Source organism: Solanum dulcamara, chromosome 4 (assembly GCF_947179165.1).
Source record: "Solanum dulcamara chromosome 4, daSolDulc1.2, whole genome shotgun sequence".
NCBI lineage: Eukaryota > Viridiplantae > Streptophyta > Magnoliopsida > Solanales > Solanaceae > Solanum > Solanum dulcamara.
The window spans coordinates 18,363,886-18,390,407 of record NC_077240.1 but is presented as its reverse complement, the minus strand read 5'-3'; the positions used below and the strand labels follow the sequence as shown (position 1 = coordinate 18,390,407).

General features: G+C 32.8%; 1 protein-coding gene across 2 annotated transcripts; it reads right to left on the bottom strand.

Moving 5' to 3' along the window:
- Positions 1-6,787: 6,787 nt before the first annotated feature.
- On the bottom strand, positions 6,788-25,946 carry LOC129886751 (leucine carboxyl methyltransferase 1 homolog). Of its 2 annotated transcripts, XM_055961585.1 has the most exons (13): positions 25,741-25,941; positions 25,439-25,527; positions 25,191-25,339; positions 24,333-24,380; positions 24,085-24,166; positions 22,115-22,217; positions 19,121-19,241; positions 18,923-18,970; positions 15,893-15,976; positions 15,029-15,093; positions 8,665-8,716; positions 7,481-7,519; positions 6,788-7,377 (listed from the first exon to the last, which is right to left on the bottom strand). In XM_055961585.1, exons 1-13 carry the CDS (start codon positions 25,806-25,808, stop codon positions 7,306-7,308), a joined length of 1,020 nt encoding a protein of 339 aa, XP_055817560.1. In that variant the 5' UTR covers positions 25,809-25,941; the 3' UTR covers positions 6,788-7,305. The 2 variants fall into 2 exon arrangements, with proteins under 2 accessions (XP_055817560.1, XP_055817561.1); XM_055961586.1 differs by lacking the exon at positions 19,121-19,241 and having other exon boundaries at positions 18,923-19,079; positions 25,741-25,946.
- Positions 25,947-26,522: the final 576 nt, after the last annotated feature.

Below are 26,522 nucleotides of genomic sequence, written 5' to 3'. Positions count from 1 at the left end.
TTTTTTTCAACATTTTAAACTTTTTTTATCTTTTTGAAAAATACTACTTTATCCCAAAAGAAAATGATAATTAACCATTTAAGAAGTTAAAATCATTTTGTCAACAATAAAATTTTCATGATGTTTTAAATAAAGAACGTAGGTTCTAGCAATAATATCTAAATTCCTAAATAGTTCGAGGCCATTTTAGATCCTTTTTGGTAATTAAAATTTTATTAATTAAATTTTAATTTATAATTAATTTTAAATAATTAAATTGTAACCAATAGATAGCCGCCACATGTTTAAAAAAATATTCAAATTATTTAATTAAAATTTAGTTAAATAAATTTTGATTTATAATTAATTTTAAATAATTAAATTATAACCAATAGATGGCCGCCACGTATTCAAAAAAAATATTCAAATTATTTAATTAAAATTTTGTTAAATAAATTTTGATTTATAATTAATTTTAAATAATTAAATTGTAACCAATAGATGACCGCCACATGTTTAAAAAAACTATTCAAATTCATTAATTAAAATTCTGTTAAATAAATTTTAATTTATAATTAATTTTAAATAATTAAATTGTAACTAATAGATGGGCGCCACGTGTTTTAAAATTTGTTCAAATTATTTAATTAAAATTCTATTAAGATGGCCTAAAATGCCCTCAAACTATTGAAAATGATACAAAAATGCCACTCATCAATAGTTCAAGGTCATTTTTGAATATTTTTGAGGTTTTCCGCTCGATATCCGATGTCAATGTTAAAGCCTGATAAATTTAAATACATGCATTGTAGAGCTCATTTCTAGAAACGACTTTCTCAACAAAAGAAATTTTATTCTTGGATATTTGAACCCGGGACCTCTAATTAAGAATATAGAAATCTCAATTATCTTATCATAATCTATGTTAATTTCTAAATAGTTACTTTTAACATTTCTTTTTACTTGTCCAATTTTTATTTTCATCCACTTAAAAAGCATAAACTAATGTTACTATTCTAATAAAAAAACAAAGAAGCATAAACTAATTGTTCCTTTTTTACTAAATTATTTTTGTTAGATACGCTTTTAGAAGCTAAAATTTAATTAGTAATACTCCAATAAATTAGGGGTGTGCATTATTTGGATTAAACTGAAAAATCAAATCAAATTAAACCGAATTTTAATTTGAATTGTTTTTTTGGTTTGATTTCGGATTAAAATTGTACTTTTTTTTATTTGGTTTCGGATTTAGAAAAATAAAAACTGAAAAACCGAACTATATATATAATTAAGAATTAAAATTATAATAAACCACTTTCATCCCATTTTTTTAGTTAGATAATTTTAATTAGGGTTAGTAATTTATCACACTAGGACTAAGTCCAATTCACTGAGAATTCTTATTTCCCTAAATTATAGGTATTAGGTTATAATATTTTTAAACTAGAGTTAGTTTCATTGAAAGTTTCATTATGATTTAGTTTAGATTTTATGTTTGGACATCTATTGGTATAATTTAAGTTATTGTGTTTTAATGTTTTACTCATAACTTATATTAGAAAGTATATTTAACAGATTTAATATTATTACTCCTCCTTATATGTAATTTTTATTTTTTTAAGCATGCAAATATAATTTTGATTATGCTATTTATTATTGAAATAACCGAAGAGCCGAACCGAAAAAATAAAAACCGAGTCAAACCATTTTTTATTGGTTTAAAGTGGATTACACTTTTTCAAATGAAAACTCAAAAATCAAAACCGAATAACACAAAATCAAACCAAAAAATCGAATACACACCCCTACAATGAATTGAAAAAATAATTACTTAGTAATAAAGGTAAAAAAAATAGTTCTATCTTGATTTGTTAAAATAAATAGGTAAAAGAAAAAAAATATTTAGTATACCAAATGAGTAAAATAATTAAATAATGGGCATATAAATATGAACTAAATAGTAGTTAAATTATCTTAAAATTAAATGTGTTGATTCTCCTACTCTAGACATCTTATTTTATTCTTATATGGAAAGAGTAATATTATTAATGTGCTTTTTTTATTATTATTTTTTATGTTTGGAATGTTTAAGATATTTATTTAATTTTTCAATAAGAAATGGGGTTTCCAAAAAAGAGATGAATTTCCCTAATAGGATTAAAATAATAGTCTACAAATCTTAAATTATATTTTTAATTAAAGTTTGGTTTAGAAGAGAGAAAGGCTGTTTTTTGTATTTAGCTTGGATATAGGTGGCAGCTGGCAGACAACAAGAAAGGGTAGGGTTCACAACCCCATTAGTGTAGGGTGTAGGGGGTGGGGTAGTTAAAGACGGAGTTAAAATTTTAATTTTATAAATTCTGAATTTTATAATGATATTTTTAAATACTAATAATTAAATTTTAAATATAATATTTATATATTATATTAAATTTGATCAAATTCATATGCAGACTATTAGCTTCGCCCCTACGGATAAGTAGGAGGTTGGTGCTTTGGGAACTTGGAATAGAGGCCACTATTGTTGAACAGAGAATTGAAATTTTTAAGTGCCTATTTTAGAATGTTTTCCTTTTTTGGTTGATTGTTGTCTTAATTCTTCTGCTATTACTATGTATGTAGTAATAATTTTTTTTCCTTAATATCTGTGATAGAGTATTTTGTTTCTTAGGAATCAAATTAAGTAAACAATGAATAATTTCGTATGATATTGTTTCCATTTCAATATAGCAAAATAATTATTACACTTAAAACTCAAACAAATTATAATTGACTCTATAATTTTTTATGGAACGATTCAGTCTTTAGACGGTTACTTTTGAAACTCACAGTAAAAAACTTTTGGCTCTTAACCTGACACAAAATAATATTTATTTATTTTGTGTGTTTTTTCTTAAACATTTGAAATTTGTGAAATGTCAAAATTGCCGTTGATTGATTCCGAATCATGGACCTCTTTTAAGAATAAAATTTATATTTAGGGTCTAAAGAAGAAAGATAAGTAGATTGAGGACCAAATCAATAATTTACGGGCAAATGGACATTATAAAAATGCAATCATTTCATTAAGACAAATGCAAAATATTAAATCCTAAGGGACATTGATTAATCCTGTCGGCAAACAGTAAAAAACAATTATATTTTTAACAATAAATTTCATATTTTTTTTAATTTTATTTGAATTTTTTGAAGTTAGAGTTAGAAATAGAATTGTGTTTGATTATACTTTTTGCAAATATTATTTTTAATAATGTGAATGCTTAAATAAAACTTTAAAAGAAAAAAGTGAGTTGAAAAATAAGTTATAACCCATTCTACAAATTAAATAAAAAAAATTATTCTGAAGAAAAAAAATATTTTTTATGGTCAAACGTGTCTTAAAAATTATATCGAGAAATTTGTTTTTTTTTTCTCTTTAAATGTGAAAAGGAAAAAGAAGAAGATTTTGGTTTGGGCAGGGATAAACACTACATAGTGTCACGGACTTAGACTTCACACTAAGACTTCCGTGCGGCACTTGACAACTTACTCACGAATCTTTCACGATCTTGCAAGCTCAAGTAAGCCCTTATGACTAGATCGCTAAGGGAACGCTAGATTATAAGAAGACAAAAGAGCTTTTATGAAGAAGGCTTTTGTATTGCTTGGAAGAATACTTGATTGCTTGATTTCTGGATGGTTTACAAATGAATGACCCCTTCTATTTATACTACTCCTAAGGGGCTTAAGTGTAAATAAAAATTACTATACAAGTCCTCTCATATTTACAAAGAAGTTCCTACTCTAGAACTCTCTTTACACTCTAGAGAATTCCAAGTATTTCAAGACTTCTCTACAAGCTTCTACAAACTTCTCTACAAGCTTCTACAAGAATCTAGAGTCTTCCACTAATCTCTCCAAGACTCTAGGTTCTTCTACCTTCTTCAAGATTTCTCTTGAACATTCTAGAGCCTTCTATTAACCTCTTCAAGACTCTAAATTCCTCTACCTTCTTCTAGAATTCTCTTGGACATTCTAGAGCCTTCTATTAACCTCTTCAAGACTCTAGATCTTTCCCCATCTTCATGATCAAGTGGCGGGTCATGACAATAGGGCAAGAAAGGAAATTTCTTTTTTAGAGTAACTTTATTTCTCTTTTTGTAAAAAAAGATAGCACAAAGAGCATATTCTCACATTTGGTGAAAAAGATTATTTTACATTTTAGGTTTTTAAGGGGAAGTGAACCATGAAAATTCACAAAAAAAATTAACATTTACCCATGCCACCTCAAAAAGACCATTCAGTAATAAACAATATGCCAAATTAGTGTAATTTTATTTCATTTCAACTTTATCAAATAAAGAACTCATAGTGTAATTCAAAACTTTACTAATCTATATAACAGAACTATATAGGTTTGTTAAATATACAAATCAAATTAAACTAAATAAAATGTTTGTTTCGATTCTTGTACGATTTTCTCTGCACATAAAACACAAATCTAATTATATATTCAATATACAATAGTTCAAAATACACGTTATCATGTGTTTTTATATATTAATAAGAATCAAACAAGTTGATTCCTAAACATGCTTAAGGAAATTTTTATATTTACAATTGGATTTCAAACTTTTTTAGGAAATAGTAAATAATATTAACCCTACATAAATAATACCAACATATGCAGGGTTGTATTGTTCAATGTATTTGATCACCTCTACGTAGTCGTTTCTATTTCCACTTCTTTCATATCTAAAGATAGAATTTCAATTTTATGATTTTTGAATTTTATAATGATGATAACTCGATTTTAATTTTGTACATATTTAATGAATTCATTAACTCAAATACAATATATAAACAAAATCTATTAAATTCGATCAAACCCATATGCCAACTATTAGTTCTGCGCTCTGCCATGGTTTCTAAAGGTGTTAGATTATGCTTATAACTTTATTGTTTTATGGCAATTGTTAACATGACTTTTTCTAAATATATTAAGGTAAAAATTAAAAGGTAAATCTTCGTCGTTAGGATTAATTCTTAATCCAAGCTTTATGCTAATGCTAAAGTACCCTATTTTAGAAGATTAATGGGAAAAGGAAGAAGAAAATACAAGATACCAAAAAGGAAAGAATAAAACAGTGATTTTTGATTCTTGAAAGGGACATTGGAGAAAGGGAGAGCAGTGAAAAGTTTGAAAAAATTGTGTAAGCCAATTCTTTTTTTTTTCCCTCACATGTTTCTCTTCCTCTTCCTCACTTTTTCTCTTGTCCTTATCTTTATTTATTTATTTACAAAATTTTCAAATGCTTTTTAGGCATTACAAAAAGGAAAGAAAAGAAGTAGTAAAAAGAAAGGCGACTAAATTTATATTGTATTTCTTTAGGCTTTTTTTCATTGAGTTATATCACTTTGAGGAAAATAACGGAACTAGAATTATGAATTTATGATTAGAAAATACTGCATATTGAATTCTGAAGAATAATTTATTGATATACATTAGTAGATATTAAACATAAACACAATGCCCCAATCAAAACTACTAAATCAAGACTGTAACGCCACCCTACTCGAGGACTATAGTACTTCACATTAACATACTTCAATATGATATAAAAGTAGATAGAGGTCCTAAGTTGAATTTAATTGCCATCACTATTACTAATTGTTAATTTTACTTGTACATTATATGAGACAAGTAGTTTCCAAATGAGAACCCAAAATGTTAGTCAATATATTAAATTGTGTGTTTAGTGAAAAGAGTCCAAATTCAGCAGGTCAAAAGAGTAAGGCTGGTAATGTGACACTTTAAACTATGTATAAGGACCACACAGTGTCACATTGCTCACTGTTTTTCAAACACAAATTGATCTTTGTTTAATACTGGACTTAACATTATTTTTCTTTAACGGTTGTAAAAACTGTTTAAGAACAACATAGTACATAAAGAAGCCTCCAATGTTTCATGCAGTAAACAAAGAGGTCTCTTAAAGCTGCAACAAAAATTAGTTAATGTGTAAATATATATACACATATCCTTAAAATTTGGTATTTTTAAGCACTTAGCAGCAGTAGGAGGAGGCAAATAGAGCATAGACACTGTGAAATAGGGTTGCAATCCATAGAAAATGATGGAACTATAATACTATTCCCTTCTCTTCCTAAAAAGGTGAACACAAAAGGGGGACCCTTTTTTCTTTACTCTTCACTTAAATTTTATTTGTCAGGACTACATTATTCCAACCTCCACTTGGTGCAACCACTTTTTCTTGCTTTGGGCCCTGCTTCCTCCCTCCTATCTTTTGTTTCAATACACTCTATGGTTATGACTATCGAAAAACTTACACTCGATATTTACACCAAAGCTATATCGATTTACTATGATCAAGTATAATCAAGAATACGGATTAACTATGTGTATATAAGTGATAACAGTATATATCAATTCAATTGATGTAAACATTGAATGCATAAATCTACCCTTTGTAACTCTGATGTCAAGAGTTGAACAAGGTAGGGTTAAGGATCCATACACTCCATCCTTTTCAGATCTCATTTGTAAAATTACACTGAAATGTTATTGTTGTTGTAGCCAGATGTACAACATTCATAAATAGAGTTAGATAACTTAATATGTAGATGTATGGTAACCTAAAAATTGCAGGAACACAGGGAAAAAAAAGTTTACTAAACCATAGCTATGAATAGTATTTTGAGGTACAAAAGTTGTCATGATGAAGCATTGAGTAATCATATCTACCAATTCTGTGGTACAATAATCAAATTAAATACCAAAAAAAAAAAAGGATGATGCAAATAGATATAAAGAAAGAGAAAAGAGTATCTAATATCTAATAGAAAAGAGGAGACAACAACCATGCAAGTGTTTCCCCACCCAACAAGGGCCAAAACACAATTTCGTTCTCAAATGGCCCTACCACGTTTTAGCTTTTGCCAAACAGCTAGCAAAAGAGGATCTTCCCCTTCATAATCAACACTAAATGCACGTCAATCCGAAACCAAGTTGTGATTGGCAAAATGAATCTCATTGCACGCTCCGGTCAAACTCATTTCAATCCAACATTATATAAAATAAAAATAAAAAAAACAAATCCGTAGAGGATCTTCCCCTTCAAGTCAAAACAAATATATGTATAGATGCATTCACACTAATGATCGTCCCTAACACACCTAACTAGGAGCCAGAACTGGTTGAGACCCTTTCAGTACCTGAAACCCTTCTGATCCTGACAAGTTGACAACTGGTAACAAGCTTTCCATTCATATTCTGATGACCATCAAAGATTGGAAAAAAGTGATTGTCTAGATAGGATCCTCTTTTCATGTGGATGCTGCAATGGATGTATTTGCTGTAAGCTGTGTTCTAGGGAAACCAAATTCCTTGAACAGACCCTGAAGCATAAGACCAATTTAAAGATGGAACACAATTAGTGGAATACTCCTGGAAGTCTGGAACTAATTACATAGTTTAATGTTAGCAGAGATATAAGCATACCATAGCATCATTGATTGCATATGTAACACAATAGTGCTCCTGCAATTGGGTTTTCATAAGAAAAAAAAACTAATGAATGAAAAAGACTATTATACAAGACAAGATAAATAAGGTATGCATTTTCCCCGAGCATAAAGTATGCACTTTTTTATCAGTATAAAATAAAGTAATGCATTTTCCCCATTATTTTGGTCTTTCAAACTCCCCCAAGTCCTTTCTTACTTAACCTACTACCTTTTATTGTCGATAGCAATTTCTTTTTTGACAATGTTCTTTTTCGTCAATACCAATTTACTTCACCTCTTCTCATAGATGCTAAAATTTTGCCAGATCCTAGAATCCAAATTACTAAAACACTATGTTGTTGTAGATTTAATATAACATGTTTTCAACTAACAATACAGGTTCTCAAAACTATAGCAATTCTCTGAATTACTCCAAGATAATGAAGTAGTCCACTTTGTTCTGTTTTTATTTTTTAATCTCCAATTAGTCGAACAGGGTCCACATGATGAAAGGAGTATCAAGTTTTGATACTCTCATTCCCAGATTTCTCTCGATATTAATCACAACTAGATTACAAGACCCCAAGTTACTTAATGCAAATATATTGCTGCGACAGATTAAGAACTTTTAATCAGTCAAAGTCACTTGACCAAAAGGCAGGTTAGCACATGACATAAAAGGCAGTAAACCTATCTTGGATTTCTTTTCTACTATGTCACTACCTTTTCTTTTGATTGGTAAAAGGAACTTTCAGACACTACATCACTAACTTTGTTACTGAATAACGTAATGCAGAAAGGTTGTCTTAAGACTAAAGGAGAATATAAGTGTAGGCAAATAAATAATTTTTTTTAAAAAGCTTTAAAAAAAAAAAAAGAGTAGCATCTTGATCCTTGAAAACATAAGGTCAAGAAAAGGCAAGACTTGGAAAAGGGCCAATCAAAATAAAGCAGCCGCATTTTGCATCATGGCATCTACATTTTCTAGCGGTTATAGATCGTAAATACAATATGATGCCAAATACCAGCTATACTGGTCAGAAACTTGCGATACAAAAAAAATAAAATAGACAACCATCAACAAATCTGGAACAAAGTGCTCAACTTTCACAGTGGTATAGAATGCAAGCACACTGAATATATTTTGCAGTCAAAAGCAGAAGAGCAATAGAAACTAACCTGCATCATATACCACTCTTCAAATTCATCAAATATTTCCAATCTTTCAATCCTGTTCAGAGAATCACATGCAAATATTTTAGGACTGCAACATTCTTTTGGTGTGTGTGTGTTAGGTTTTTTTTTTTCGGGTGGGGGAGGGTGGGGGGGGGATAAGGATAGTAACAGTTTAAAAAGCTCCAGGCACAAAGTAGATAAAGTCAAGGTGCACACAGAAAAAAGAGGAATCAGCCTTTATCCTGGGAAAAGGATATATATCAGAATCTAAAAAAGGTAAACATATATTTCATGAAAACCATAGTAGCTTTTATAAAATAGAAAGTTTTTAAAGGATATGAAAGCTTCTATTTTGTTTCGTAGGGAAAAAAGCATATTTTGTTTGTTGTTTACAAAGAAACAACAGGCAATCATATATGAGACCAAAACATTAGCATTAGCATCAGGTCAGCCTAAGATTTGATGTTCTCTAAAATGTGTTTATTTTATATTTTCTTAAATATTGTGATTTGTTTTTCTGCGACAAGGTAATCACTTTTTACCAGCGCAGAATCAAGAAGGACAAAGTGGAAAGTAGAAATACAAGGAGTTATATCCCTCTACAAAAAGTCTAGGTGAACTTTATCAAATCATTTGCCATAATATTTACAAATTCACACCTACACCAAAATGCAAGAGATCCCACAATACTAATACTTGAACTCCAATTTTTGAATAGGACTATGAACTCTTAAAACCATCTCTAAATTCTATCCCTCTACAATGTCCCAATGGATGGTGTACCAAACCTCGTTATTTTGTCCTTCTGTTTGGACCACCTGAGGTCTACAAGAGAGTGAGTGAATCATGGCAAAGCTAGATAGATGGGCAAATAACGGACCCAAGATATGAAGATGCCACGTGCACCATTGCCTTTAGTGTACAATGTCACAGGCCATATGTAGAGTCAGAGTAGGGATATGTATTTGGTCGTTTTGTTCCATTTTTGAGAAGATTTTAATTATTAATATTTTTTTGAGACGGCTTCATTTTAGGTTCATTTCGCTCGAATATGGGTTAAGTTGGTTTGGTTTATATAGTTTTTGATTCCTAAGATAAACCAACCGTCCAACAGTATTGAGTTAAATTTGATATTTTATCGTAGGATTTCTTTCATTATGATAGGTGTACTATTTTACATTCACAAGCTATTTGTCACATAAGCAGAGAGGCGAGTAAGACTGAGAAGTGAGGAATTTCACACCTTAGAATTAGCCACATAGTGTTTGAATTAAATTTGCGTTTCTGGGTAATTAGGAGAGCACAAAAAGGTTAATAGTGCAAGGGAAAACGCAATCTCTGGTGAAAAAAGAACTCTGACACATTGGAGCAATGATAAAATTGTCTTTGCGTGACTTATGCGTCACGGGTTCGAGAAGTGCAATCAGCCATTGATGCTTGCGTCAGTGTAGATTGCCTACATTACACCCCTCAAGATGCAGCCCTTTCCCAGACTCTGCGTGAATGTTGGATGCTTTGTGCACTGAACTGCCCTTTTTAACACATTGACCGAATAAACAGGAATGGAAAAGAGATTAATAGGGAAGTACTATATTAGTGCAAGGTTGAACAAGAAAAACAATAAGAGTAAATATAAAAGGAAAAAGAGAAAACTTTGAATTATAAGTTTCTACAATCCGATATTTTGTTGTTGGTTTTGTTATGAAGTTAGACTTTGGCAATTTTCCGGATTAGCTTTTTTCCATATTAATAGACAATTGTGTGTTAAAACTAATGATTTTGGGTGGTTTTGAAACCAATAAATATTTATTCCAGAGGTGAGAAAGTAATAATCTTTTTCCAAAGAAATTAAATCACTGGGGCTCATTGGCTGAAATTCCTAAGCGCCTTGAGAGGCTCCTGCAATCCAGTGCACATGCCTAACTCATCTGATTGGAGGTGACACTTTAGCTAAATAAATGTGTTACAAATTCCTATACATACTTAAATGCAGCTAAGCAAGCGGGTGCTGGTGCACACTTAGCTCATTAGATGTATCGGCCTCTGAGATAGGCAACACAAATACTGTGGAATAGATAAGAACAGGAATGGAGACCAGAACCATTGTATAATTAGTGCTCAAGGATAAAGCTATAGAAGTTAATAAGAATTATTGATGAATTATGTAAAGGCCAGTGAGGGGAAGAGGAAACTTCCAATGTCATTACTGCCAACACTCCAAGGGAAAATATGGATACTTTGGTCCAAGGGATCCTAAGTCCTAACTGACCAAGAGATTTTTATTGAAGAAAATCTGAATAGACATATTGGTAGACATAGTGACAGCTCAATAGCATACATGGGATAATGTTAGGGGTCGTTTGGTGTGATGGATAGGGGGAGTTAATCCCGGGATAATTTTTGAGTAGCCTTTAATCCTTTGTTTGGTTGCAAAGGCTGGGATAACTTATCCCAGGATTAACAATTAGTACTGAGATAAGTTATCCCTCCCTGGGGGTGGAATAGTAATTTCAGAATAACTTATCCTGGGATAAAGATGTAAAATAACAAGAATACCCCCTTAAACTCTCTTTTATACACCACTTTTACATTCATGTACATTAACATAATTTTTAACAATTTATAATAACATTCATAACTTTAATTAATCGTTGTTTTTATGATAATATATTTTTCTATTAAAAAATTATATTTTATAAATACAATTTCTATTTATGAATATATTATAAGTTGAATTTATTTTTCCAATTCTTATGTTTATTTATCTTTGTTTTTCTCTTAAATGTTCACTCCACTACTAAATTACATATTTTTAATTAAATTGTTTATTACTAACTTAAAAATTATATTTTATATATCAATTAAAATGTAGATAACTTTAAAATGTAGATAATTTTAATAGTAATTTTTTTTTACTTTAATAAACTTAAAATGAAAGTTTTATTTTTAAGCTAAATAAGATGGAAGTTTTATTTTTAAGCTAAATAAGATGAAAATTTTACTTAAAGCTAAATAAAATGAAAGTTTTATTTTTAAGACAATTAAGATGAAAGTTTAATTTTAAAAACACATGGCACAATCATGGAAATGCATAAATAAAAATATTTAAATTAAATAAGATGAAAATTTTAGTTTTAGAATGAATAATTAAAGCTTGCAAAGAAAATATAAAAAACTAAATAAAGTGAAGGGTATTTTTGTAAACAAACAACTTATTCTTAAAAATTATGCAATGCATATTATTTTGAATACAACAAACCAAACACACAATAAAAATAATTCCATCATAACTAATCCCAACATAACTTATCCCATCATAACTAATCCCATCATAACTTGTATTCAAACCAAACGACCCCTTATGGTATTAGGAATGAAGTGAAGACTATTTTAGAGTTTATCTTACTAGCACATACTTTAGAAAGAGGGAATCAAGCTTGAAAACATAAGATAGAGGAAAGCATAACCAAACAGAGTTCACCCTATCAAAAAGTAACATTACATGTAAGAACTAAGAACTGCAAGATTTACTAGGAAAAGTTCTACCGATGTGAAGTGAAAGAGTGAGGTGGTAAACACTAAAAGGAACCAATTAATATTTAAGGAGAAACTATTGAAGGAGGAACAAGGGATGCAGATATCCAAAGAAAGAAAATGACAGGTTGCATTAAAAAGTAGCAACTAAAAGTTTTAGGTATGTCCAAAAGCCTCGGACCTCGAAGAACCGTAATAGTGGAATGAGGAGGTGTAAAGAGTTGTTAAAAAAAAAAAGAGAAGTATAGGGAGTTTCCGAAAGCAGAAGATGGTGAAACCTTTGAAGAGTATAAGAAATCTCAGAGAAGCTAAAAAGGCAATTCGCAAAGCGTACGGTGAAGAGCAAGATGACTTGTATAAAAATTTAGGGACACGCGAGGGAGAGAAAGAAACGTATAGATAGCAAAAATGAGAGACTTAAAAGTACACCTAAACCAGGTTAAGCGTCTTAAAGACGACTGCCAACAAGTGCCCTAAGGGAGGGCTCCAGCGATCGAGAGACGGAAATAACCTTGGGAACCAAGGTTGACACATAGCAAAGACGATGAGTTCTTCTCATCTACCTAGGTCTTCATGGATAGAGTTATCTAATACTTGTGATGATGGAAGGTATAAACTACCCAGTGCACAAGTTAACCCAGACACGGCCGTTCAAAGGGTAGATGCCAACAAGTTTTGAGATGATAGTGAAATCAAAGAGAGAAGAGAAGCAATTTTTATGATCTTTTCAACTTAAATCATGAGGATAACTTAGCAGATCTTCATAAATCCTTGGAATGCAGTGAGGGAGCCCAGAGCTATTGAATTATTTCATAACCCAAGGAGAAGGATAAGACTCTTTAATCACTAATTGATAATACAGAGCAGTGAGGGAGCCCGGAGCTATTGAATTATTTCATAACCCAAGGAGAAGAATAAGACTCTTTAATCACTAATTGATAATACGGAAAATGGCATAAAATAACCTTGCACTATTGGAATTGGTACAAAATACCCTCCGTTGACCTATTGCTCCATAATACCCTTGGCGCCAATCTCTACAGCCCTATAATACCCTCAATACAAACGGCCCCATTAGCAAAATATAATTAGAATTTTCATTTAATACGTGGCACCATTTGATTCGTCAGAAATTTAATTAATCTAAACAAATTAAATCTCAACCCAAATTCGGATCCACCTATTAATCCATACCCGCCCCATTTTCCCTTCTTTTTTTTGTCTGTAGAAGAAACATTGATTCAAGGTCGGAATTCGATAATAATCATAAAGAACCTAATGGTCACTTTCTACCTCACAGATAAATTCTCGATCATGGGTTCTCTAAGAAGTCTATGAAGTACACATGGTCGCAAAATTGAGTCGATTGATCTGGACATGAATGTGGGTATTGACACTTCAATTCAACAATTATACAATATAATGCGTATAAAATGCAAGGCTCAGATTATTCACCTTTAAGGCAGAGCTTTGTATCGTATGGTGAGGAATCCAGAATTAATTCTGAGCTAAGGTACTTTACAAATCTTGATTTTGGTGGAATGGATATTAAGAAAGAGGTTTCTGAAGAAAACTAAGTATACAATGATGAGAAGTTTGGAAAAATTAAAACATATCCTGCAAGTTCCAAAAATGTTCAGAAGCAATTCTCTCCTCAAATTGATTCTCAAATATCTAACAAGCCACCATATCAAGGAGCATGTCTTTTTATGAAATGCCTTCTCCAAAAAAATTGAGAATTCGGAAAAGCTTAATGTAGCTCCATGTCCATGAAGAATGAGAAGAAGAATTCTCCATTAAAGAATGAAAGAGAAAATGAACCTGGTTTATGGGTTTTGCCTCTTTAGATAATGGGCTTTCTAGTTGGGGCGGCTAGAGTTTATGGATCCAGGTTTGGGTTGAGATTTAATTTGCTTAGGTTAATTTAATTTCTTACGAATTAAATGGTGTCACGTATTAAATTAAAATTCTAATTATATTTGTTAATGGGGCCGTTTGTAATAAGGGTATTATAGAGCTGTAAAGATTGACGCCAAGAGTATTATGGAGCCAATAGGTCAACGAAGGGTATTTTTGTACCAATTCCTATAGTTCAAGGGTATTTTAGACCCTTTTCCGTTGATAATATAGAAGACGAGGTTTAATGCATGTCACTTGCAAATGATATTGTATTAATTGAAGAAACTGTACAAGAGTCAACCAAAGGCTAGAATTATGAAATGCACTCTAGAGAGTACCAATTTTTGTACAAGCAAGACAAATTATATGCACAATAAATTCAGCCCCAAGAAGAATGAAGTTAAAGTGAGATATTATGGAACTATGGGTTCTAAATGCAGACATTCATATATAGACTCACTATTTTCCAGAAAAGTGATATGATAGATGAAAATTTAATATAAGAGTACTATAAGAGTATGTTGCGATAGGAAGATACCTATCTAGTTGAAAATAACTTCTATAAAAAAACTGTGAGACCAAATAACAACCAACCTGTACATATAGACAGGTCAAGTGCCCAAGCATGTTACCTAGAGCCTAGTTCATGCAACAAATTAAAAATAATTACCGTGACGCTAGCATGCGAGGAACTTTTTATTTGTTTCTTATTTTATTTTACTTATTTGATTTTTAGTGGGTGAGAGGGACAGGAGCAAAACAAGACTTCCTCTGAGGCTCTGACTGAAACATGGAACTTTTGGCAGCTTAATATGGCCATTAAAGACAGTAATCTACTCTAGAATGTAGCACATTATCATCATCTTCAGATGAATCATATCATTCCCATTTTTACATATATCAATCTACAAGAGCAATGTAAGCTCATACTAACCTGCGTCTTTCTTGGGCTTCAATAAAATCACTATAAATCTGTAGCATGTCCCAAGCAACTGCTTTCTGCAACCAATCCATAACAAACCATTAGTTATAAATTCATGTGTGCTTTATCATAACCAATAAATTAACTAGAGTTGAACCACTGCTAAGTATTCAGCAACTGTAACAGTTCAAATTATCAGTAACTGGAAATAGGAGTTAAAGCTTGAGCCTAAAATGCAAGTTCAGAAGCAATCGATGCATGCCACTTTTTTTTTGGAGAGATAGTGGATCAGCCTACAGTTTATTAGCAATGTCAAAGTAAATGATTCACTATCTCCCCATTTTCTTTACAAAGAAGAACCATCTGCATAGATTAAAACCCCTTCTTAGCAGATGTTCCTGTGACAGACATGCTTCATGCGTTGCAATCCAAACAAAGCAAGCAACTTTGCTTGGGGCCTCAGTCTTCTGAATAATTTTCCAGAGTTACACACTTTTATTCTCTTCCAGATCGTACTTCACAAATTGCAACTACATTAGTATAATTCTCTTCCAAGTTTTAAGACCTTCAACGAAAAAGGCCTGCTTCATCTGAAAAGAATATATTCTACCATCCTGATTACAGAAGATGTGGTGACAAGGCAAATGGTTGGAAATACAGTAGGTCTGTATAAAAACTAATATAAACATCCTACACCTGGAATCGAAGTAACAGGTTATAGGCCTAATACAAGCTCTTAACATTTAAGACTTCTCTCTCTCTCCCTCTCTCTCTCTTTATATATATATATATATATATATAAAGAGAGAGAGAGAGAGAAAGGTATGGTAATTTAATATCTAAGGATTAAGAAGCAGTTTTCCAAATTGTAAATACCTGCCATCCTTGATCAAGAAATAGATTTTCTTTCTCATGTAAAGTGGGTGTAGCATAAATTCCTAATAGTCCGCAACCTCGGCTCTGAAAAGGGAAAAGAGGCATTATATTCTGTTCCAGACACATCAAAGAAAAAAAAATCATTTCAAGGATTGAACTTATAAAAACTAGTCAGTGAAGGAGAGTAGAGATAATGATCTGCCAGGTACATAAGATTTTTATAAATTGTCTAAACCCAGATCACATACTTCCAACAGATTTTGGAACTTCCACAGAAGCCCTTTTTTTATAACCGTGTTAGTCAAGCCAGCTTGCGCGCACCTCGACTAATTCCATGGATTCCTGCTACCTCCCACCTGTAACAGTTACTATGTAACTCTCACCACCAAGGCTTAGACATGGGAAGAAATCGCCTAGTGTTTTTGTCTCCACTGGGATTTGAATCTAAGACCTCATGGTTCTCCTTCTAGAAGGCAATTGAATCAGCATTTATCAAGTTTCATGTATTTCTCTTTGACTGAAGGGTAGGACAAGTACTTGAAGACAAAAAAACTCAATTTTAGACAAGGTGATGACAACATACATTGCACAGATGATTTGCAGAGCTTAATTACTAAGCGCAGATATCATAACTTGACAAGTTATACCTAATGAAACTTCAAGTGTAATGCTTTATCTTCCAATACCTACCACTCAATTGGATTACTATACAGCACATGAATTTCACGAATAATTTCATGCTTTCATTGAAAAAAGATCCATGCTATCATTGGTGTTGCATCTGAATCTTTCCTGACTGATAAAAAGGCACAGAAGCAACTCTGCTCCAACTGACAACATTAATATTTTAAAAAAGATCCCTTAGATAGGAGGTTGTGGAGGACACCGATTAGGGTGGAAGGTTAGTAGGTAGTAGAGCGTTGTCTCGCTTATCTTTCCATACTAGTAGTCGTAGTATTTCTCAGGGAGCTTCTTGTCCTTCAATGTCTATTATTGTGTGTAGTTTTCTTGATCCTATTATTTTGTTGTGGTTACGTTTCTTTTTTTTCATAATGCTTTGACATGCTCTCTATAGTATTTTTTCCACGACTTCTTCACCTCTATCAAAAAACGAAATTCGAACTGCTGTGACTTTTTTCCTTGAGCCGAAGGTCTATCAGAAACAACCTCTCTAACTCCCAGATAGGGGTAAGGTCTCGTACAATCTACCCTCCCCAGACCCCAATTGTGGAATTGCAATGGGTATGTTGTTGTAAGATCCCATTTTTGGATATTAGAATATTAATTATTTGAGAGAAATCGCAAAATATGCACCATAGTTATAAAATTATCAAATATTATAGGTGAAGTCATCTGCAATTTTCTCATTGTACATTGATTATTTAACAAAAGCTCCTACTGCAGTGCCTTATCAAGAAGAGCTCCTAGGTATAGTGTTTCACCAACTAGAATCATTTAAAACAGTGAAGTATCTCCTTCTATTGCAAAGCTAAAATAAAAAGATATATGCCTCCCATAGACACCATTTTTATTAGAGGTTTAAATAATTTTAACAATTTATATTGTTCATCAATGAACTTCATAATTAAACTTTCAATAGTTAATCCTTTTCTTACTTCCTCAGAATATAAACTATTAGCAACTCAATAGTATGATGCCTACTTGGTTTCCTTTTATATAACATAGATACTAGATAGAAATGGTGGAAAACACACATACATGACACAATTTTGTTAAAGTGCAGGACTTTAAACAGCCAAGTTGTATTAATTAAACTATGCATATGTGAGATTTGGAAAGCATATCCATTCCTGAGTCATGATAAAGAAAGAGACTTGTGGTAGGTTCACTGCCAGCATCAGAAAGTCTAACTATGATGAATCCTATAGATACTAAATTTGTCAAAATGTGCCCACCTGAATAATGAAATGGATACAAGTACCATATTACCTTTTTTTAAGACAAGTAACGGTTCTATTCAATAAAAACTTAGTCACCCTAGAAAAAGGTGCTAAGTTGGAAACTTTACAAGCATCGAAAGGGTGCTTAAACCCTCGCCCAGAACCCTATACAATTATACATTTCCAATTCAATGTACTAACTCTCCTACATCCCCCCATATATTCTATTTACACCAAAAAAAGAACAAGCTAAGACAATTCATCCTAATTTTCTCGATAGAACTGCTAGTGCCTTCAAAATGTCTACCATTCCTTTCTTTCTACACTGTCCACCAAATGTAAGCAGGAATGATCTTCCACCGGTGCTCCTCCCCACCTCTATTCCCAATACTCCACCAACTGTTCAATAGTACCAAAGTAGAACTAGGTATTACCCAAGTTATTCCCAATTACTCATATTACCTACCCGACCAATTTGGGATTTGAGTGTAGTTGATACTTGATAGTTGATAAATTGATTGACAGAAAATTGTATTAACAAGGAAAAAGAAAAACAAGAGAAAGGGAACAAGCATTCAGAAAACGCACAAGCCTGTCATGAAAAACATAATAAAACATCTGCAGAGCTACCTTTAATAGTTAGTTTGACAAAAGTTTGGTATACTGAGAATCTTAGTAGAGCAAGACTAAAATCATCCAATGACAGTCGACAGAAATATCAAGTATCTTTTAAAGGAGAGGAAACTGGACTGTGTAACAAAGAAGCTCCTTATTCATATAAAGGCACCCATGAGGGACAGTCCACAATGATATATATCTTCTTTGACTTTGTATCTCTCATACATGACATTGGTTTTAAAGCAATAGAAACTCTTTCAACTTTTCAGGGACTCACTTTATAGGCACCAAGTTGTCCTAATTCTAGTCAACATCTATGTCACTTGAAATTACTCAACATAATGAAACTTCTGGTGCTTTAAAAATGGAAAGATAATGGGCCACCTAAACACGTTAATTCATGAAAGCATATTACACAGTCATACTTTTTGACAGACTGCTAAAAGACAAAGATATATGTTATCCCTATAAGTTATGCTCAATCATTAAAAAGATAATCAGCAAAGAATACCTCCAAATTCCGAACCATTTGCTGGCCAAAAGCATCATCTGGGTGGATCTGCCAATAATCCACATAATAGGCAAGCAAGTCATTACCATTAATATGCAAGGTATCCACAGTACATTGGGACAGTATAGCAGTAGAACTCAAGTTTGAAGGATCAAACCTATGAAAGAATACAAGATTTAACTTAATAGCATCCACAACCTGCTCATATAAGAAAAATATTGCTGTGGAAAAGGTTCTTGAAGCCCATCCAACAATTGCACGGCTTGAATCAGGATCCAAATATATAAGAACGCATTCTGCAATTATAAATGTTGGCAAACTGATGATAACATCAGAATGTGCAGTTAACCCTAATCAGGTATGAACTTGGACATGTATAAATGATCAATCTTTTCAGAATATGGGAAACAGAAAAGAGAACAAGATAGTCCTAAATTTGGAAAGAGAAGAAATAAAAGAAAACAATGGAAGTAGTAGTGTATACAGCTAACACCTAACAGACAATTAATCAAGTAAGAAAGCAACCACAAAAAAATTGTTGCTAGTCCTATATCTAATATGCCTTTCAATTGTCCAATGCATGCTATTAGCTACTACATTCTAAGTGTAGCACTTAGATTTTTTTAACTATAAGCAATCAGAACTGGATGAAAACTAAGGAAACTTTATAGTTTAATAGCTCATCACAGCTTTCAAGTTACAACTCTTTACATGCTATCAGGCATGATTCTTTGAAAAACACGCCGTCTGTAGGGGGAAGGGGTGGGGGTGGGGGTGGATGACCTTACTAAGTCTTCCCATTTTTATGGGTCAAACTAGACTCACCTTCTAGTCTTCTACATCATAGATATCAATTCTGTATCACATACTCTGGCAAAATTTTGCCAATAAATACGAAACTCACTTCTTAATCCATCATCAGCTCATACAGAATTTTAAAAGATCACTTATTCCTGAAATGACATTGAGTATGTACCAGCCAGTAATATTAACTTAAAAAGGGAAATTTGAAAAGAACATCGACTTCGAACAAAGGTTATACTGCATCAGATAAGAAGAATGACAAAATCAGGAACCGAAGTACAGGTAACTTGGGAAAAGGTAGAAACATCTAGTATGAATATGCAAAGCTAAATACAAAAAGAGTGATAATAACATCATCCACAATGACTTGGATGGTTTCTTTTACCAAGAACAAGTCAAGAAAAGGAAATGCATGTGTTCAGGTTCTTCTTTGATAAGGGATGGGTTGAAGTTCTTATTAGATATTGGTGTTGATATGGTATCCTGTAGGCAAAATGGATCTAGGTGCAGCACAAATCGACACTTCTTCTAGCAAACGCAACACCTTAGTGAAGGAACTAAGAAGCTAAGGCATGCACCTCAGTGCCACGAGCCCCGTCTTAAACGAATGCGCTAGCTCTTTGAAGACTTTTTCCAAAGTTTTTAGCAAAAAAAGAATTTCCATCATAATCAGCAAATCTTGAATGAATTCTAAATATGATTGACATGTTTTTACCTCATATTTTTCACTTAATTCAGTACTTTCAATTTCTTCATCCATATGGTTCTATTTGTGCTTGTAGTTGCTTTTCTTGCATTACTTTGTTTTCTTCCTTTTGTTCACTAAAGCGCCTATGCTTTAAGCATAAATCCCAGCATAGCACTGTTATGCGCTTTCTTCCTTTAATAATAATAACAATTTTCACTTTCCTAATCACAACATACCATTAAATTGGCAAAACAAACAAAAAAAGATTTGAGAACTAAACATCTGAAAGCTTAACTAGAGGATTGGATAATGCATATAATGTGTAATCGCTCTAACAATCTACACTTTGTGATCAAATAATTTCCCGCAAAAAATGAATCATAAAAATTTACTTTCAACTAAAATATCCTACAGCAACAAGTCTAACATGCAAGACATATTCTTTCAGGACATTCTATGAGGAAATATATTACGTTTATCTTGCCTCGTTGTGCCTTAGATGTAAACACCTATTTATGACCATTGAGCCTTGCAAACTTTAAGAAACTGAGATTGACAAATCTACTCTTCACAAACAAAAAATCCAAGTTAAATATAATCAAATCACCATGCCTCAATCCCAAGCTAAATTAACTACATCGGTTTGGCACTATCATGTCCATTTCATCTCAATACCTAAACATATATATAACACAATAGAAAATTAAATATAGCTTGATGGATGTTTGGGTTCTTATCTTCATTCTCATTGCATTTACAATTATGCAGAGCAATTTTTAGAATGAAATTAGGTAGCAATCAATCAACTACGCCTCAATCCTAATCTAGGGAGGTTGACTACATGAATCATCTATATGTGTTACATACTATCATGCCCATTTTGTCCCAATCCTTAAACTTTAATATAATGCAAATAGAAGATAGCTTGATACATGCTAATTTGGGTTTTTATCTTCATGGAAATTTCTATTTGCATTTATAACGGTGGAGATTTCACTGGGTATGTTGTTGTTGCATTTATAACGGTGGAGAAAGTAATTGCAAGCATACCACTTACTTTATCAAAAAAAAAAAAGTAATTGCTAGCAGTGTTATTTAAAGCAAGCACTTTGTCCCTTAAAGCGACGACGCAAAGTGAAGCAAGGGGTTATCACTTCACCTATGAAGCAACGTGCTTTAGTTAAACATGTGCTTCAAATGTGAGCCCAAACAAAAAGCAAATGGTTCTTCTTTTTTATTTTGAAACTGGTAACATAAAGCAATCAGTTCTTTATATCTCAATTTTGGAGAGTTGGGTTAATATCAGCATTATTGTCTATTGGATGTCGAAATTAGTTAATTGCAAGTGGATTCCTGTAGTACTAAATTCATATATGTTTGCTATATTTAAATTTTCTGTGATAGTGCGTTTCAGTTCACATAAATTTGCCCTTCACTTCTCCTTTTTTACTTCAAGCTCCATGGACTTTACTGCTTTTAAAAAACACTGATCATTAGACTGAGACATTAGGCTACATGGATCAAATGCACCATTATAACACCTACCATTATAAGAGAGGTTAGGTTAGAGGTAGTTAGTCATGACTCACTTAGCTTGACAAAGACCTAATACATTAAAATCCCATAACATCACCTTTGCTGCATTTCTGGAGATTAAAGACAATTGTTTAAGAAAAAATAGTAGGAGAGCAATGACATACCTTGGGTCTAAATTTGCTTGGGCTATAATATCATTTAAATTTTCTATGTTGCGCAAATCTACAGGCAGCAATTTGTAATGATCACCACGGACTTCCCCCTTTTCTGCATGAAAGCATAAGATAAGTTAGTTGTGCTAGATATTAGTTTATTCTAGCTTTTGCAGAGAAGAAATGTCCAAGAAATTGCACGAAGCATTTAAAATCAGAGTCCATTAAGGAAGTTATATCAAGAATAAGATTTTTATTTGTTACCTTCGTCAAAAAAAAAATCAAGAATAGATTCAACATGGACAAAGTGAAATATATCTACAGTATCTTTTAGAGGTACAAAGACTTTATTAGCTAACTGGAAAAGAAACCTCCCTGATAAATAGTTCGTTACAAGTTTATAGTTAGATTCTAGAATCTAAAAATTTCTGTGTGACATATCAATCAAAAAAATAAAATTTATGTGTGACATGACAACATAGTTTCTTCACAACCACTCTCGCCAGTCATTGCACATTAATGTACATAAGATTGTAATATGTAGAAGTATGAAAACTGACAAAACATATTGTAGTGCTTGATGAAGGATGTGATCAAATACTACAAAGAAACCATTATTTAAGTTGGAACTCATAGATGATTCACTACATTCAGTAGATCTGATTCTGAGTTCTTATTAATCAAAGATATTTGGCTATGCACTATAGTTAGCTCAACACCAATCAAGAATCCCCAAGGAATTCCAAGAATTCTTGTTACACATTTGTTCCAACCCTGAACCCTATTTTCTAGATTCATGGATATTGAACCAATCGAACTCACTTCTAACACGTGTTCTACTTTTGGAAGACCCGGTGCTATAACACCAGATCTCGATTTTTCATATATAAATGCAACTAACGTATCTCCTTCACAAAGGATTTCCCCATAATGGCCATAAACAGTTGCTCCAGGGGTGGCCAAATAAGGGATGTTACTTGTTCCTTTTGGTTATCCTGAGTGATATCCACTGTCATTTTCTACCATCACTAGATCCATTTCCCCGCAAAAAGGAACTCCACAAACAGGCAAGTTGCAGTGGAACCCACGAAAATAGGCCATTATCACACTCATCTGATACAGCTATGTAAAGGAATTTGAAGGATTCACGTAATATAGCATCAAACAGAAACTACCAGCAGTGGCATGTCCTGCCAGTTCTTTTATAAAATGAAATCTAGCTTTTATTCATAACAACAGGATTTTTGTTTGATAAGTCAAACTTTCTTTGTTAAACACCATGCCGGTGTCAAAAGAATGATCAAGCAATTTATCTTAACTTGAAAGTCATCCAAGGCAAAAAGCACACGTGTAAGTCACAACTCACAAGCAACACTTTAAGAGCCGCCTTTCTTTATGCATACAGATTCAACTTACATTAAGAGGATTAAAAGTAGAATAAATTATGGTTCACTAATGTATATAAAAACATTGGGGGTAGTTAAATGACATCTATATAGTGTTGTCAAGGAGGTGAGCGCTTTGCCTCACTTAATGTGTCCTCAATGACGTCATCAAGGTTCTAAGGCATACTTTTCCTTGCAAATAAGCCTCTCCTGAAGAGGCGACTAAACAATTGATATTTCACTTTATCGTAATTTTTCTTCAATTTCTTTGTTCTTATATTTGTCATTCATGTTTATAATTATCAGTCCATAATGTATATTTATGTCTTTTCTCCCTTTGCGCCTTTTTTCATTGAAGTCCATGCTTTATTTGTGTTTTGCTCTTAAAGCCCCAAAGGAACTTGAGCTTTGCGCTTTTTGCTTTTGATAACACTGATCGATTAAATGCTCGACCTATCCGTCTCCCGTTCAAGAAACAGGGTACCTGTTAGGGAAATGCATCAAATGTTTGCCCATGTAAATGAAATACGGGGGTCACCAAGTTGAATCCAAAAGAGGAGAACATTCACGACTTTGCAAGCTGAACAGGTCCATTACCTGAGGATATTGATGCTGTTTCACCAACTTTATCCCTTAACTGACTGTAGGTTTCAATAAGAGCTGCCTTCTTACATGTTACCTGTAAGACAAATATATATAGAACTGAGCTCTTTATTTGAGCCAATAATGTTGCAAAAAGCAAAGGATGTCACAGCCACATAAAAATAAAACAGATCTCATTTGTGATATAGTATAATACCAAACTTTAAACAAACTCAGGGGGACTTAAGAATTGAAAATCTCACCTCAATGAAATCCAGTTCCACGTAAACATAAGGAGCTTTTCCTTCATCCTGCCAAAGACAAATCTAACTATTACTTCTTTTTCCTGGAGGAAGGAAATTGCAATCCAGGCGTATATTAATAATATTGGAGAACTACATTTAGCAGGGAGCAGCAACAACAACAATATACACAGTGAAATCCCACAAGTGGGGTTTAAGGAGGGTAGAATGTACGCAGACCTTACACTACTTCGTGGAAGTAGAGAGGTTGTTTTCGAAAGATCCTCGGCTCAAGAGCAGCAAATCCAAGTACAAAGAAGAAGAAAATAGTGTAGATAACATAGCAACTAACAAAGGAAACGGTGCAAAGCCTACAAAAAGGAACAAGGACAACAAAATCGTGCGATAATCAAAACATTTAGCATAGAGCACTGGAGCAGTATCAGATAAATCTTAAGATAAAGCAATACTCCTCTTTCATAACGTGTCAACCAATTTCAAAAAAACTTGCAGATAGCACAAACCAGACACTCAAATTTCTATGTACAGTAACCCGTCTGAGCATCATTAATGAATTGCTCTTAACTTCCATTTTCTCTTGACAACATCATCTAAGGGTCCCTTAGAAAGGGAGGAATATTGATACATATAAATAGACACAGCAAACAAGAGCATTGTAAAGCTCCAGAACTGCAACTAGACGCATACTGTCAGCTTTCTTTAGTCCCAACTCCCAAACTAGTTGGGGTCGGGCCATGAGACTGACTACAAAAGGAAAAAAATTTTAAAAAAACAGAAGGTGAAATCTTGGCATAAATTTTGTAAAATTTTCAATTATTTTTGAAGATATGAAAACAATCCACAAGAAAACTGAAGCACCTGCAACTGAAAAAACATTGTGTCGAAGCCAGCTCCAAGTGACAGTATCTGCTTCCTGATATTTCCATTTCCATTTCCATCAGCATTCGGTTCACAATCAAGAAATTGATTGAGCATCTTTCGAAGAGCAGCCCAGCGGGCAAAATAACCTAACAATTAAGTTGCATATCAACAAAAACAATCCCCAATAATAAACACGAAGCACATCACCAACATGAATTAAGAAGCAAAGAAAAGTGATACCATACCACGATTAATAATCGGAGCTCGCCTCAACTGCTTTTTAACAAACAGATGAACATAATCATCTTTCATGTATCCTTTTTTCACGCATGACCTTCAAATCACACAAAACATTAAAACAACTTTAATTGGATAAAACAAAATTAGAGGATAATTCATGTTCAGTTTTCACACCAATTTCCGACGTAAAATGTATATTCACAGCTGAGCTCCGGAGCATAACATTAGAAAACTTTACGTATCTCCAAATTACGTTTAGAAAATTAACAAAGGAAAATGGAAGAGTTAAAGAAAAGAGCATACATACAGTTTGCTGGCGGAAGCGTCGTCGTTGGTGGCCTGAACGGCGGCTTTGTTGCTGCGCGAATTCGCCATCCTTGATCCTCGCGGTGGCTATCACCGAAACAGAGCTTTGAAAACGGGAAATAGAATTTGGGCGGAGGATTCGATCCTTGTACTTACTCCTTGTTACTTTTTCATTCACAATAGATTATGTTATGACAATTGTAGTCCTCACCTTTTCTTTTTCAATGTCATAATTTGTTGGCCAAATATTAATAAAGTGACTTTGAAGAAGAGATATTGACAAGATTGGGTAACTTTCTTGTTACTGAGAAAAAAAATCAAAAAAAGTTTACTTTGTTAAATAATTATGAATAGTTAGGTCAAAAACTTTCAGCTGATCACCTTATTTCTTCGCTGAAGGTGCGATCCCCCGTTCCATCAATGCTACTTCCAATGATTCATGGAAACATGCTAAGAGCAGAGTTTGGCGCATCTGATCTTTCTTCTTCAATGTCAGGCCTAACTATTGCCCATTTATTCTGGAATAATCTTTTTAGGAGGGACAATTTTACATAAGCCACAAGCATTGAGCTTACGCAGACCAAGCTGCGAAAAAGAATTAATTCCATTTTGGTCATTGGTATCTTTAAAAAGGATGAAACCCTTAGGAGAGAGACGGAAGATCTTAAGAAATGGAGCCCGGGTCAGTTTCCCCCGCCAACGCCTAGTCGACCTCTCCTTCAGTAATCCGCCCACGGGATGCGTTGTACGGTAGTAGTTTATGTTAGCTGCTTATTCGGTGCC